We start from the raw sequence: 15,599 nt of genomic DNA on the forward strand, positions 1-15,599 counted from the left end.
ATCTGGTCACCCTAGTTAAATTACTACGTTACTAAAAAAAAAAGAATCAGTAACTTAGTCACGCGTTACTGCCCAACACTGCTAACTACAGCTCGTGAGCTGTAGTTCGAACAACGCAACTTAACGACAGTGTTTGCGAACGTTCGTGCAAACTATGGTTTTAGGAAACACCTGCATCGTTTAACGATGCATCGTACTATGTAAGTCCGCAGTATCGTTACCTCTGTTGTTCCATGCAAGTCAGCGACGATGGTTTTGGGAAACGCACGCCTGGGCCGACTTTCGACCGCCTTATGCCGGCTAGCGTGAGTGAAACACCACCGCTACGTCTGGAGAGTGTGGATCTGAATACCCAACCTAAAACTGATTTCACCTCGGTCTGAAACATTACCAGGACGCTGATTTTTTAATAATAAACTTGTTTATTAAAACACATTTAATTTAAATTAAAATTTTAATTCAGCCCATCGAGCCATGCTCGCTTCAGAGGAGGTCCTGCTGTGAGACAGGGCGGCCCTGGCCTCTTTCGGTTCGCACGCGATGGGGTTGCCGGTTTTTCCGTCTTGCCAGGCTGTTTAAAAACAAGGCAAGTTAAGTTTGTAGAAGTAGCCCATTTTATACACAGGTGTAAAAACAATTTGGTTACTCTTTTCATATAAGACTTTACCTTTGGCATGTCCCACCGCACCTTTAGCGGAGGCAGTTGGCGGCGAGGACATTGCTTGCATTGTCCATGCTTATATTCTGGCAGTAAGTGCCGGTATTTGTCCATGTTAGGAGGCTGTGTGAAGACAAAGCAAGTTTGTAGAAATAGCCCATTCTATGCACAGATTGTGGTGTTAAAACAATTCGGTTACTCTTTTCATGTAGGACTTTACCTCTGGCATCTCCTTGTATGTCTTTAGCCGAGGCAGCTGGCTGCGGAGACGTGCATGTCTCGCTGCCGCGCTCTCCGGCTGTGGGAGTGAACCCCCGTCATTTTCAGTTGTTTCAGGCTGTTTGAAGACAAGGCAAGTTTGTAGAAATAGCAGATATAAAAAAACATATATAAAACTCAATACCACTTTTAGTACGGGGGAAGTACCTTTGGCACATCAACGTTGTTTGATGTTATTTTGACTTTAATTGTAATTTTGATTTTGATTTTGATTTTAATTTTGGGGTTCTCCATGTTTAAAACGCTAAGACACGCACTATACGTCCACTCGCCAAGATGCTCAAAAGAACAGTGAGGTTCTATCTCCAGGATATTCAAATATATACAGCTTACTATGGAGTGATTACATAATCATAGAATCTTAAGGAGATTCAAATATAAACAAGCTGGCAGCCTAATATGGAGTGATGACATAACCATAGAATCTTAAGGAGACTCAAATATAAACAAGCTGGCAGCCTAATATGGAGTAATTACATAATATAATCTTCTAGATTCTATGCTTCAAATATATAGCTCTATATGACACATGCATGTACAGTAATGTGTAATGGCCAAGACAAAAAAAAAAATGTTTGATATAATGATGCAAAAATTTCAACCCAAGACAGATACAACGCTGAAAGATTACCAGAACACTGATGGTTAAATATTAAATAAAGTGGTACCTCAGAACTTGAACCTAATCCCTTCAGAACTCGGGGTCAAATCCTAAAAAGTTTGGGTTCTGATCGAATCTTCCCCATAAGAAATAATGGAAAACCAATTAATTGGTTCCCGGCCCCAAAAAATTACACCTAAATGTTTTGGTTTTTTTTTAGCATTTAAACACAAAATGAACAGGATAAAACAACAGCATTTTTTTCTTAATGGCTTCCAAAACGGTTCACCATGGTAGCAAGGTAAAGTCCACCCATTATACGCAATTTACTGGAGACAGCCTCGGCTTCTAGACTCTACTTGAGATATGTATGTAGATATTAATTATATGACATTGAATCACTGTTAATGTTTGGGTGTTCCATTGATTAATGATTAACACATTGACGTATTGTCCCTGAATCACTGAAGATACATGGTTAACATATGATTAGTATGATTAACATAAGTATGATTAACATGATGCGCTTCTCCAAGGTCCGAGCTTCTGCGGAGCCAATTGCAGGCAGCTATCACAAAGCGAGGTCACGCAGTATTCAAAACAATCTCTTCTTGCCTAAGGCCTAAAACATAACAGACCCAATATGCCTCCCCTCCCGGGCCTACTAATGTCCAATTTTACTTCCACACCAAACAACGATGGAAGTTAACATTGACGATGCATCGTACTATGGTAGTTCAAATTAACCAACATCCGAAGTACGACTGTTTCCCAAAACCGTCGTACCACAGTGGTTCCAGCGCTGATTGGTCAGACTCACGGCGAACCTACCGTAGTTCGAACTACAGTGGTTCCAGCACTGATTGGTCAGACTCACGGCGAGTCGTGCGCAACAACTAACAAACCACTTTCACAGCCGGTCGCGTACAAATATATATATTATATATATATCATAGAAATATATAATAATCACACACACACACACATATATATACACTCACCTAAAGGATTATTAGGAACACCTGTTCAATTTCTCATTAATGCAATTATCTAATCAATCAATCACATGGCAGTTGCTTCAATGCATTTAGGGGTGTGGTCCTGGTCAAGACAATCTCCTGAACTCCAAACTGAATGTCAGAATGGGAAAGAAAGGTGATTTAAGCAATTTTGAGCATGGCATGGTTGTTGGTGCCAGACGGGCCGGTCTGAGTATTTCACAATTTCACAGTTGAAGACTGGAAAAATGTTGCCTGGTCTGATGAGTCTCGATTTCTGTTGAGACATTCAAATGGTAGAGTCAGAATTTGGCGTAAACAGAATGAGAACATGGATCCATCATGCCTTGTTCCCACTGTGCAGGCTGGTGGTGGTGGTGTAATGGTGTGGGGGATGTTTTCTTGGCACACTTTAGGCCCCTCAGTGCCAATTGGGCATCGTTTAAATGCCACGGCCTACCTGAGCATTGCTTCTGACCATGTCCATCCCTTTATGACCACCATGTACCCATCCTCTGATGGCTACTTCCAGCAGGATAATGCACCATGTCACAAAGCTCGAATCATTTCAAATTGGTTTCTTGAACATGACAATGAGTTCACTGTACTAAAATGGCCCCCACAGTCACCAGATCTCAACCCAATAGAGCATCTTTGGGATGTGGTGGAACGGGAGCTTCCCACAAATCTCCATCAACTGCAAGATGCTATCCTATCAATATGGGCCAACATTTCTAAAGAATGCTTTCAGCACCTTGTTGAATCAATGCCACGTAGAATTACAGGGTGTCCGCGGGGTTTTAAAAAGTATTAAAAGGTAGTGAATCGCATAAGCAAAAATTAAAGCCATTAAAAAGTATTAAAAGGTATTACACGCAAATTTACGAGGTATAAAATTTTAGATTTTTTTTAAACTACAAATTGTCCATTTGTGTTTTACGGTTTATCTGCTAAATTTCTCGCAAATTATTTTAAATGTGGATTAGGCTCATTCCTTCATTCATAGATGATCTCTGTGATGCTGACGTCATATTTGGTGGTCGAGCGACGTCTTAAACAGTTTGCGCGCTGAAGTACATGTTGGCTGCTTACACTCAGAAAAGCTAAGTCATAGTCATCATGGGTAAGTGCAAATTTGCACACAAGTGGTTAGAGGACCCGGCGTTTAAGGACTGGCTAAGGCCGGTAGCAGGAAAATATCGAGAGGGTTACTGATCGGTTTGCAAAAAAAAACATAAATATCACCTGGATGGGGGTTAGCGCTCTCTGGTCGCATATGCGATGCACAACTCATAAATCAGGAATGCATGGAGAGCCTAGTGGATAAAGATATGGACTTGTGACTGAAGAAGTTAAATGCAAGATGTTTTCAAAATCACAGTCACTAAATTTATTCTGTTGACCCATATTCCCTATTTAAATTCTGTTGTAAAGGCCAAAATTGTGTAACATTATAAATCTTTAAATCAGTTTGAAACTTGTTTAAAAACGGTTGCAACTCAATGCCGTGCGGGTTGTAAAAAATATTGAGAAAGTATTAAAAAAGGTATTAAAAAGTGTTAAATTTAACCTCTGGATTTCTGTATATACCCTGAATTAAGGCAGTTCTGAAGGTGAAAGGTGTCAAACACCGTATTAGTATGGTGTTCCTAATAATCCTTTAGGTGAGTGTATATGTATGTGTGTGTGTGTGATCAATTTATTGTGTCAGTCACATAACACCAATAATATGAAAACTAGTAATCGCGCCAAAATAATGCAACGCTTCTTTGAGTGATAAACAGAAGAACTTTTAGCTATGACACTGCATTTTGTGAATGTCGCTCCATCTGTAATTACGTTGACTGCAGTTCATTGTGTTTCAGTCACACTACGAACCCTTACAAATTCCTGGTCCGACGTTGTCGATTACAGAATGTTTGTGGCTGACTGGAATAGACAGGTGTGTGTAATGTCCAAACATCACAGATGTCATTTCCCCAATAAAAAGGCATGGATTCGTATCTGACCGCTGTAGTGTCATTCTACTCTTCCATTATGGCAATGACAGCTGTCAGTGAATAAGGAGTATACTTCATCAAAATGCTGTACACTTTTCTAAGGCGACCGTTGTCCCTCTTAAGTTATGTGTGTAATGAAGAAACTTCACAACACCCATAGGGTTACAAATACACACGTACACATACAAGGGATAATGATTTATTATTATTATTATTATTGGCTTTTATTATTTTCTTTTTATTTTATTAATGTTTTTATTATTTCTCTTTTATTTATTTTTTTACTATATATGGCGAAGTGTACCATATGGCACAATGACCACAGGGTACACAACATCCTTTACCAAGCAATACACCCTGACTGCATATTCAGAAAGGGCCGGTGTGTTTGCAGGTTTTTTTGGGATAACCGTTCGATCAGTTGCTCAAACCCAGTTGTGCGAACTCTTCAGTCGATCGGTCCTCTACGTTCTACTCTAAGCACGGTGTTGTCTATTAGGTGTCCCTATTGCTCACTACAGACAGTTATCGTACTTATGACCAGAGACCTACACAACAATTACGTTTCAAACTACATTTTCAGACAACTTCACATTATATGTGATTGTAGAGCTAAATTATTCCTTATATATTAGGTATTAAAGATTATTACATTTCTTACTTACACTGTGACTATACCCTTATTAGACTGCATTTTCCACTATCGCTGACATTTTTACCCGGAACTACGCTTCTAACTACCAGTGTTGGGCAAGTTACTCTAAAAATGTAATTAAACTACTGATTACTGATTGATCCCTTTAAAAATAATCAAATTACTAATGTGATTACTTTATTTCAAAAGTAATTAGTTACATTACTAGTTAAATTACTAGTTACTTCCCCACTCTCTAAAGAAACTCTTAAGTCAGCTCAAACACACTTTATTATTAAGTGTTACAAACCTAAGCCTTTTAACTCAAAAACAGTGAAAATTTTTATGAAATGAAATTAAATAAAATGTAATTCTTGACCTTTAACTTAAAATATTTCTTACCACTGTTGCACATTTCTCTATCAAATGAAAAATAAACAAGTACATCAATGTTCTTATCTGACTTTGACAGCAATGAGTAGTTTCATAAAACATAAAATGCTGTTTGGTTTAGTAAAGGCCTACATTTGCTTTGCATCTTCCTGGCAACTAATGTTCAGGGTGAAAAAATGGTGTTGAGCTAGTGAAACAATCGTTACATCGCATTAGCAGAAGCTTCTCAAATCTTGTATCAGACAGTCTGTTCCTTCTAGGTGTGAGGACCAAACTGCCCAAACTAAAAAGTCTCTCCACGGGAGCACTAGATGGAGTAGGAGTGTTGTACTTCAAGGAAATATCCTTAATGTTTGAATGTTGGTTCAGAGTCTCTGGTTCATACCCCCCTGACCTCAAATAGTCCATAACTTCTTTTTCTGCAGAGTAGCTCTCCTCACACTCGATTTCAAAACCAAAAAAGTCCATCCCATCACCAGGTATGGCTGACTTTGTGTGCCCACTGGCAGTTCCTTCTGCTACAGGAGCAACTGTGCCACACTCTGCTATCAGAAGCTCCTTCACTTCCTGCTTCCTACCATCATCCCTTAACCATCGTAGTTTGAATTTTGGACAACTGACAGCAGCAAGAAGTGCATCTTTGTTGCCCAGCACATCTGCAAAATGAGTCTGGATGGCCTGAAAATAAAATCAAATAAAAATAATAAAAAATTGTATTGAATACTTATAATATATTTTAACTGTATAATTAGACATGTTAATTTTGTTATTTTACTATTTAGGCTACAGTGTAGGCTATTTACTGTAGTCCAACAATCTGCCTTTTCTGGGATGATATGTACATAAGCTATGAAGATACAGTATAATAAGCATTGTTGTGATTTACTCAAACTAGTATTTTGATTTAATCTTTGTTTGCTGTGACACTGTGTTAAATAGTTTATTTTTTATTTTATTTTTTTTACTTTTACTGACTTCCTTACAATATACTGCAGTAGGTATAGGAACATACCTTGACAATGACATCTGGAAGGTCAGCTGTCATTCTGGAGAGGCTCTCTTTCAAAGAAAGGGTCTTTGCCATCAGGACATTGAGCGTGGGTAACAAAGCCCCATAAGGACAGTCATCCCCTTGTAAAATGTCCAGCGCAGCTGTAAGGGGCTTCATTACGATGCAGTACTCATGCATGAACTGGTATTCCTTGTCATTGAAGCACTTCACTCCAAGCTTGGTGCACAAGCTATTCAGCTCATTCAAGGGAATTTCTGTGATTCTAGAAATAGCCTCATAAAAGGAATTCCACCTTGTGCATGATGGTACCAGAAGCTTTCTCTGGCTGAATTCCTGCACTTCTTCTGCTGCATATGTTGATCGGCTTGCCTTTGTCCAAAGAGCTGTGCATTCTGCAATGCTAATCCTATATACAGCTTTAATGTTTGCATTGGAAGTTACATATTTCTCAATATCACCTGTGGAAATTAGGTTAATTGTATGTGATGCACACCTGTAGTGAGGGGGAAGAGTCAGCTGACCATCATTATTTTCAGTGCAGAGGGCTTCTGTGACATCTGTAAAAGAGACATCTTCTTGCTCATCGTCTTCCTCATCAGATTCAGAAGTGACAGTCTGATAGGTCTTGAATGCCTTGATGAAATTAGATGCATTGTCTGTCACTGTTGCAACAACTTTGTTTAGCAGTCCATATGATGAGTGAATTTGTTCTAGTTCTGAAGCAATTACATCAAATGTGTGTTTGCCTCTCAGTCTCTTACATGCTAAAGAAGCTTTGCTACGCTTCAAAGTGTCTTTGTTGATCCAGTGCAGTGTTACACCCATATAGCTTTTATTGTTCACTGTCCATATGTCAGTAGTTGTGGAAACGAACTCTACCTTTTCCAATGAAGTCTTTAAATTAGCTTCCATCGTTGCATATTCTCTATCCAGGTAGGCAGCAAACGTTTTTCTGCGTGGTAAGCAGGCAAACGTTGTGTAGGAGAGGTAATTCAACCTCAACCAGTCAACCGAGGCCACCCTGCCGTCCCCCCGGCACAAGGGCCCACAGCCACGCATCCCCGAGACAACCACCCACCCAACCCGAGAGGGACTAAGGGGGAGCCAACCCCCGTAGTACAGGGAGGCCCGCAGAGGGAGGACGGGCGGTGAGCCCCCCAGCCCCACCCGCAACCCCCCAACCGAGGCAGGCGGGTCCAGGGCCGAAGGGCCCCACCAACCGGGACCACCCTCCCCCCCCCGGCGGACGGCCCCCCACACACCGGAGGGGCCCCAGCCCGTCCCCCGGCAGGACGGGCCGCCGCCCACCGCAGCGAACCGGCACGCCTCCTCCCCAACACTGCAGGATGATCCAAGGGGGGCCCATACAAAGAGCCCCCCCCCCACCCGGGAGCGGACCCGCGGCAACCGGGGAGCGGCAGACCCCCCGCCCAGCCCAAACCGAACCCCCCAATCCGCCTAGCAGGGCCCAGAGCGTCCCAAGATCCCCCAGACTGCCCGCCAGGGCCCCACCACGGTGCAGCAGAGCCAAGCACAACCCGGCCCGCGGCCCAAGAGAGGAGGCTGCCCACACCCGCCAGGGCCGCCCAAACCCCCCCATGATGGATCTTCCACCCGGCGGGCCACACCACCCGCGCAGGGCCAGAGACAGAAAGTTAGGGGGGGGCCCTTGGCCCCCATCCCCTCCCCGACCCATGTTGGTGTGAGGTGTGCATGTACATGTGTGAGAGAGTTGTGTGTTTATGTCTACAATGCATTAAAATTAGTGGGTGCAGTTCGGGTATGAGGGCCCCACCACTGGCAGATGGCAGAGTCCCCCACCGCCCCCCCCGAACCACCCCACAGCGCCCGAGGGCCCCGCGCCGGAATCGGCAACGGCACACAACGACCCGGCCCCACCAGGCAACGGGCCCGGGCAGACCAGGCCCCCCAGCATGCGGGCGACCACCGGCCCGGGAGCTGGAGCAGCGGCCCCAGCAGATAGAGCCCACGCCCCCAAACCCACGCACCCCAGCGCAGCGGCCCAGGCGGAACCCAGAGGCCCCACCCCCCGATCCCCCCCCAGCGCGCCACCCACCCCGGGGGGGCAGAACCCCCCATCCCCCGCACCGCCCCCAACAGGCCAGGCCAGCGGCCACCCAGAGACACTGACCACGCGCCCTCAGCCAAGAGAAACACCAGAGGACCCCAACAACCCAGCCCCCAACCCGGGACGGTGACGGCAAGGCCCCACCACCCCTGACGACATTACATTAAAAATTTAATTATTGGAGTCCAACTGTCTTCAAAATCGATCAAATGATTTTTCTTACAGGCAGACATCCTCTCCATGGAAACATAATCCAAGAGTAGGTTTTTGAACAGATTTATGTTTAAATTCTCTTTTGACTTCCAGTTCAGGAGGATTGTTTTCTTGGCAATGGTTAGTACTGTGAGAAGCATGCAAGATTTATTCGTGTCCGTATTAGTGTTAGTGAGGTCCCCAAGCAGGCAGAGTGAGGGGGAGGGTGGGATGGGATGCCCTAGGTATGTCGATAAGTCTTCACAAATCCTTTGCCAGAATTCGTTGACCGGTGTACAATACCAGAAAGCATGCAGGTAATTATCTGGTGCATCCTTCTTACAAGTTAGGCATATGTCAGTATCTCTGATACCCATCTGGAACATCCTCTGCCCTGTGTAGTGTGTTCTGTGTAAAATTTTGTACTGTAATAGCTGCAGGTTGGAGTTCTGATTCATTCGAAAGGTATTCAAGCAAATTTGCCTCCAGAAGTTAGTGTCTGAATTGATGAGTAAATCCCTTTCCCATTTGTGGGTAGGGGGTGAGAGCGTTGTATCAGATTCTGCTAGATGCACGTAAATCCTAGACAGTAGTTTTTTAGTTGGAGTTATTAAGAAGTTTGCTATTTTAGGTGAAAGCTCCAGATCTAATTGCTTACGGAACCATCTATTATGTATTATTGATTTAAGTTGAAGATATTGTAAGTATTTGTTTTTCTCAATGTTATAAGTTTCTGTAATTTTGTCAAATGATATCATGCAATTGTCTTGGATTATATGTTCCAGGCGCTTGATTCCTTTATTATGCCAAGCCAGGAAGTTTATCACTTTTTTATTTAACAGGATGTCAGGGTTGTTCCAGATGGGTGTCAGTTTGCATGGGACCAGTGAAGTTTGGTTCATTCTAAGAAATTCCCACCAGGCTGTCAACGACGTGCTGATGTTGATGCTCTTAAATCAGCAATGTCGTTTAAGTATATGACTGATATATGGCAGGTCCTGGACTCGAATATCATTACAGAAAGTTTGCTCAATATCCAGCCAGTTATGGTCTGTTATTTTGCGTAGTCCATTTTAGGACAGGTAATTTCTAAATTATGCGACGAAAGGAAGGAGAATCCACAGTGGAAATAGGTAGCATTTCGTCCACAATATACCCAGCGACAAGTCTGTTTAGGTCTTTTCCACTTATAGTTGGTGTTTGACGGGAGAAATCTAACCTTTGTTGCTTGGCAGGAGCGGGGTATGTACTGGCATTGGGCTCATCAGTCGCTGCGCTCGGTATTTTCTCCACTAATTTCACTGCGCAGTGCTGCCCTTTCAGGTGTTTCAATAAATTTGATGTTGAATTTTTTGATGTTGACAATGATTTCTTACCCCAGCATAACGTGCAACCCACAATAATGTTCTTGCCTTTAACCGAGATGAATTCAAAGTAATGGCTATATTTCCAGCTAGTGAACGCGTACTTCTCAATCTCCACGCTCACTTTGTTTTTGTTTGAGCCGGTGTCGTATGCGTGTAGGTCTCCCGTAGATGACGTCACGCGTGCGACTGTCAGACAGACACCTGCCTGCTGCTGACAGGTTACTGTGAATTATTATTTTTTAAAATATTGATTACAATATAAAGCACTTGATTTTGTTGGTAACGCAGCGGTAATGTAAAGTTACTTGAAATTGTAATGGTAATCTGACTATCAATTTTAAAATTATAACGCGTTAAATCTAGGGTGACCAGATAATCCATGTCAGAGAGGACACTTTGAGCTACTTGAGTACTTTTTACAAACTACTTTCAAATTAAAAGGCTCCTGTGCTCGGCTAAATAGTTCAGCTCTTCTTGTTCTTTGACTAGTTTGTTTCCTTAACTGAAAGACTCATCCAGCTGTTTCATATTAGCATTAGTGACACATGCATGATTATAGGAGACTGACCAATCAGCACACAGCAAGAACTCAGTGCTCAAGTCAAATCCAGGTCCGTTTAATTGAAATGGTAATTTACAATTCCTGTCCTAGCTCAGAGTGTCCTCCCTGACATGGATTATCTGGTCACCCTAGTTAAATTACTACGTTACTAAAAAAAAAAGAATCAGTAACTTAGTCACGCGTTACTGCCCAACACTGCTAACTACAGCTCGTGAGCTGTAGTTCGAACAACGCAACTTAACGACAGTGTTTGCGAACGTTCGTGCAAACTATGGTTTTAGGAAACACCTGCATCGTTTAACGATGCATCGTACTATGTAAGTCCGCAGTATCGTTACCTCTGTTGTTCCATGCAAGTCAGCGACGATGGTTTTGGGAAACGCACGCCTGGGCCGACTTTCGACCGCCTTATGCCGGCTAGCGTGAGTGAAACACCACCGCTACGTCTGGAGAGTGTGGATCTGAATACCCAACCTAAAACTGATTTCACCTCGGTCTGAAACATTACCAGGACGCTGATTTTTTAATAATAAACTTGTTTATTAAAACACATTTAATTTAAATTAAAATTTTAATTCAGCCCATCGAGCCATGCTCGCTTCAGAGGAGGTCCTGCTGTGAGACAGGGCGGCCCTGGCCTCTTTCGGTTCGCACGCGATGGGGTTGCCGGTTTTTCCGTCTTGCCAGGCTGTTTAAAAACAAGGCAAGTTAAGTTTGTAGAAGTAGCCCATTTTATACACAGGTGTAAAAACAATTTGGTTACTCTTTTCATATAAGACTTTACCTTTGGCATGTCCCACCGCACCTTTAGCGGAGGCAGTTGGCGGCGAGGACATTGCTTGCATTGTCCATGCTTATATTCTGGCAGTAAGTGCCGGTATTTGTCCATGTTAGGAGGCTGTGTGAAGACAAAGCAAGTTTGTAGAAATAGCCCATTCTATGCACAGATTGTGGTGTTAAAACAATTCGGTTACTCTTTTCATGTAGGACTTTACCTCTGGCATCTCCTTGTATGTCTTTAGCCGAGGCAGCTGGCTGCGGAGACGTGCATGTCTCGCTGCCGCGCTCTCCGGCTGTGGGAGTGAACCCCCGTCATTTTCAGTTGTTTCAGGCTGTTTGAAGACAAGGCAAGTTTGTAGAAATAGCAGATATAAAAAAACATATATAAAACTCAATACCACTTTTAGTACGGGGGAAGTACCTTTGGCACATCAACGTTGTTTGATGTTATTTTGACTTTAATTGTAATTTTGATTTTGATTTTGATTTTAATTTTGGGGTTCTCCATGTTTAAAACGCTAAGACACGCACTATACGTCCACTCGCCAAGATGCTCAAAAGAACAGTGAGGTTCTATCTCCAGGAGATTCAAATATATACAGCTTACTATGGAGTGATTACATAATCATAGAATCTTAAGGAGATTCAAATATAAACAAGCTGGCAGCCTAATATGGAGTGATGACATAACCATAGAATCTTAAGGAGACTCAAATATAAACAAGCTGGCAGCCTAATATGGAGTAATTACATAATATAATCTTCTAGATTCTATGCTTCAAATATATAGCTCTATATGACACATGCATGTACAGTAATGTGTAATGGCCAAGACAAAAAAAAAAATGTTTGATATAATGATGCAAAAATTTCAACCCAAGACAGATACAACGCTGAAAGATTACCAGAACACTGATGGTTAAATATTAAATAAAGTGGTACCTCAGAACTTGAACCTAATCCCTTCAGAACTCGGGGTCAAATCCTAAAAAGTTTGGGTTCTGATCGAATCTTCCCCATAAGAAATAATGGAAAACCAATTAATTGGTTCCCGACCCCAAAAAATTACACCTAAATGTTTTGGTTTTTTTTTAGCATTTAAACACAAAATGAACAGGATAAAACAACAGCATTTTTTTCTTAATGGCTTCCAAAACGGTTCACCATGGTAGCAAGGTAAAGTCCACCCATTATACGCAATTTACTGGAGACAGCCTCGGCTTCTAGACTCTACTTGAGATATGTATGTAGATATTAATTATATGACATTGAATCACTGTTAATGTTTGGGTGTTCCATTGATTAATGATTAACACATTGACGTATTGTCCCTGAATCACTGAAGATACATGGTTAACATATGATTAGTATGATTAACATAAGTATGATTAACATGATGCGCTTCTCCAAGGTCCGAGCTTCTGCGGAGCCAATTGCAGGCAGCTATCACAAAGCGAGGTCACGCAGTATTCAAAACAATCTCTTCTTGCCTAAGGCCTAAAACATAACAGACCCAATATGCCTCCCCTCCCGGGCCTACTAATGTCCAATTTTACTTCCACACCAAACAACGATGGAAGTTAACATTGACGATGCATCGTACTATGGTAGTTCAAATTAACCAACATCCGAAGTACGACTGTTTCCCAAAACCGTCGTACCACAGTGGTTCCAGCGCTGATTGGTCAGACTCACGGCGAACCTACCGTAGTTCGAACTACAGTGGTTCCAGCACTGATTGGTCAGACTCACGGCGAGTCGTGCGCAACAACTAACAAACCACTTTCACAGCCGGTCGCGTACAAATATATATATTATATATATATCATAGAAATATATAATAATCACACACACACACACATATATATACACTCACCTAAAGGATTATTAGGAACACCTGTTCAATTTCTCATTAATGCAATTATCTAATCAATCAATCACATGGCAGTTGCTTCAATGCATTTAGGGGTGTGGTCCTGGTCAAGACAATCTCCTGAACTCCAAACTGAATGTCAGAATGGGAAAGAAAGGTGATTTAAGCAATTTTGAGCATGGCATGGTTGTTGGTGCCAGACGGGCCGGTCTGAGTATTTCACAATTTCACAGTTGAAGACTGGAAAAATGTTGCCTGGTCTGATGCGTCTCGATTTCTGTTGAGACATTCAAATGGTAGAGTCAGAATTTGGCGTAAACAGAATGAGAACATGGATCCATCATGCCTTGTTCCCACTGTGCAGGCTGGTGGTGGTGGTGTAATGGTGTGGGGGATGTTTTCTTGGCACACTTTAGGCCCCTCAGTGCCAATTGGGCATCGTTTAAATGCCACGGCCTACCTGAGCATTGCTTCTGACCATGTCCATCCCTTTATGACCACCATGTACCCATCCTCTGATGGCTACTTCCAGCAGGATAATGCACCATGTCGCAAAGCTCGAATCATTTCAAATTGGTTTCTTGAACATGACAATGAGTTCACTGTACTAAAATGGCCCCCACAGTCACCAGATCTCAACCCAATAGAGCATCTTTGGGATGTGGTGGAACGGGAGCTTCCCACAAATCTCCATCAACTGCAAGATGCTATCCTATCAATATGGGCCAACATTTCTAAAGAATGCTTTCAGCACCTTGTTGAATCAATGCCACGTAGAATTACAGGGTGTCCGCGGGGTTTTAAAAAGTATTAAAAGGTAGTGAATCGCATAAGCAAAAATTAAAGCCATTAAAAAGTATTAAAAGGTATTACACGCAAATTTACGAGGTATAAAATTTTAGATTTTTTTTAAACTACAAATTGTCCATTTGTGTTTTACGGTTTATCTGCTAAATTTCTCGCAAATTATTTTAAATGTGGATTAGGCTCATTCCTTCATTCATAGATGATCTCTGTGATGCTGACGTCATATTTGGTGGTCGAGCGACGTCTTAAACAGTTTGCGCGCTGAAGTACATGTTGGCTGCTTACACTCAGAAAAGCTAAGTCATAGTCATCATGGGTAAGTGCAAATTTGCACACAAGTGGTTAGAGGACCCGGCGTTTAAGGACTGGCTAAGGCCGGTAGCAGGAAAATATCGAGAGGGTTACTGATCGGTTTGCAAAAAAAAACATAAATATCACCTGGATGGGGGTTAGCGCTCTCTGGTCGCATATGCGATGCACAACTCATAAATCAGGAATGCATGGAGAGCCTAGTGGATAAAGATATGGACTTGTGACTGAAGAAGTTAAATGCAAGATGTTTTCAAAATCACAGTCACTAAATTTATTCTGTTGACCCATATTCCCTATTTAAATTCTGTTGTAAAGGCCAAAATTGTGTAACATTATAAATCTTTAAATCAGTTTGAAACTTGTTTAAAAACGGTTGCAACTCAATGCCGTGCGGGTTGTAAAAAATATTGAGAAAGTATTAAAAAAGGTATTAAAAAGTGTTAAATTTAACCTCTGGATTTCTGTATATACCCTGAATTAAGGCAGTTCTGAAGGTGAAAGGTGTCAAACACCGTATTAGTATGGTGTTCCTAATAATCCTTTAGGTGAGTGTATATGTATGTGTGTGTGTGTGATCAATTTATTGTGTCAGTCACATAACACCAATAATATGAAAACTAGTAATCGCGCCAAAATAATGCAACGCTTCTTTGAGTGATAAACAGAAGAACTTTTAGCTATGACACTGCATTTTGTGAATGTCGCTCCATCTGTAATTACGTTGACTGCAGTTCATTGTGTTTCAGTCACACTACGAACCCTTACAAATTCCTGGTCCGACGTTGTCGATTACAGAATGTTTGTGGCTGACTGGAATAGACAGGTGTGTGTAATGTCCAAACATCACAGATGTCATTTCCCCAATAAAAAGGCATGGATTCGTATCTGACCGCTGTAGTGTCATTCTACTCTTCCATTATGGCAATGACAGCTGTCAGTGAATAAGGAGTATACTTCATCAAAATGCTGTACACTTTTCTAAGGTGACCGTTGTCCCTCTTAAGTTATGTGTGTAATGAAGAAACTTCACAACACCCATAGG

The 15,599-nt window shown here is 42.1% G+C and overlaps 1 protein-coding gene across 12 annotated transcripts in view; it reads right to left on the reverse strand.

Annotated features, from left to right (window-relative positions):
* Positions 1-15,599, reverse strand: part of LOC111834947 (uncharacterized) — a 38,766-nt gene that overhangs the window by 12,940 nt on the left and 10,227 nt on the right. For 9 of the 12 annotated variants that reach the window (XR_011982768.1, XM_072699959.1, XM_072699957.1 and 6 more), the window contains 3 exons: positions 11,570-11,683; positions 879-995; positions 668-781 (listed from right to left, as the gene is read on the reverse strand). Coding sequence is in view for 11 of the 12 variants with exons in the window: in XM_072699959.1 (XP_072556060.1) it covers positions 668-781; positions 879-995; positions 11,570-11,683 (345 nt within the window). In the remaining variant the exon portion in view is untranslated. Of the gene's footprint in view, positions 1-402; positions 572-667; positions 782-878; positions 996-1,084; positions 1,226-11,569; positions 11,684-11,780; positions 11,898-11,986; positions 12,142-15,599 lie in introns of those variants that run through there. The other 3 variants (XM_072699961.1, XM_072699951.1, XM_072699960.1) reach the window with 3 other exon arrangements.

The sequence above is a fragment of the Paramormyrops kingsleyae genome, chromosome 15 (assembly GCF_048594095.1).
Source record: "Paramormyrops kingsleyae isolate MSU_618 chromosome 15, PKINGS_0.4, whole genome shotgun sequence".
Taxonomy (NCBI): Eukaryota; Metazoa; Chordata; class Actinopteri; order Osteoglossiformes; family Mormyridae; genus Paramormyrops; species Paramormyrops kingsleyae.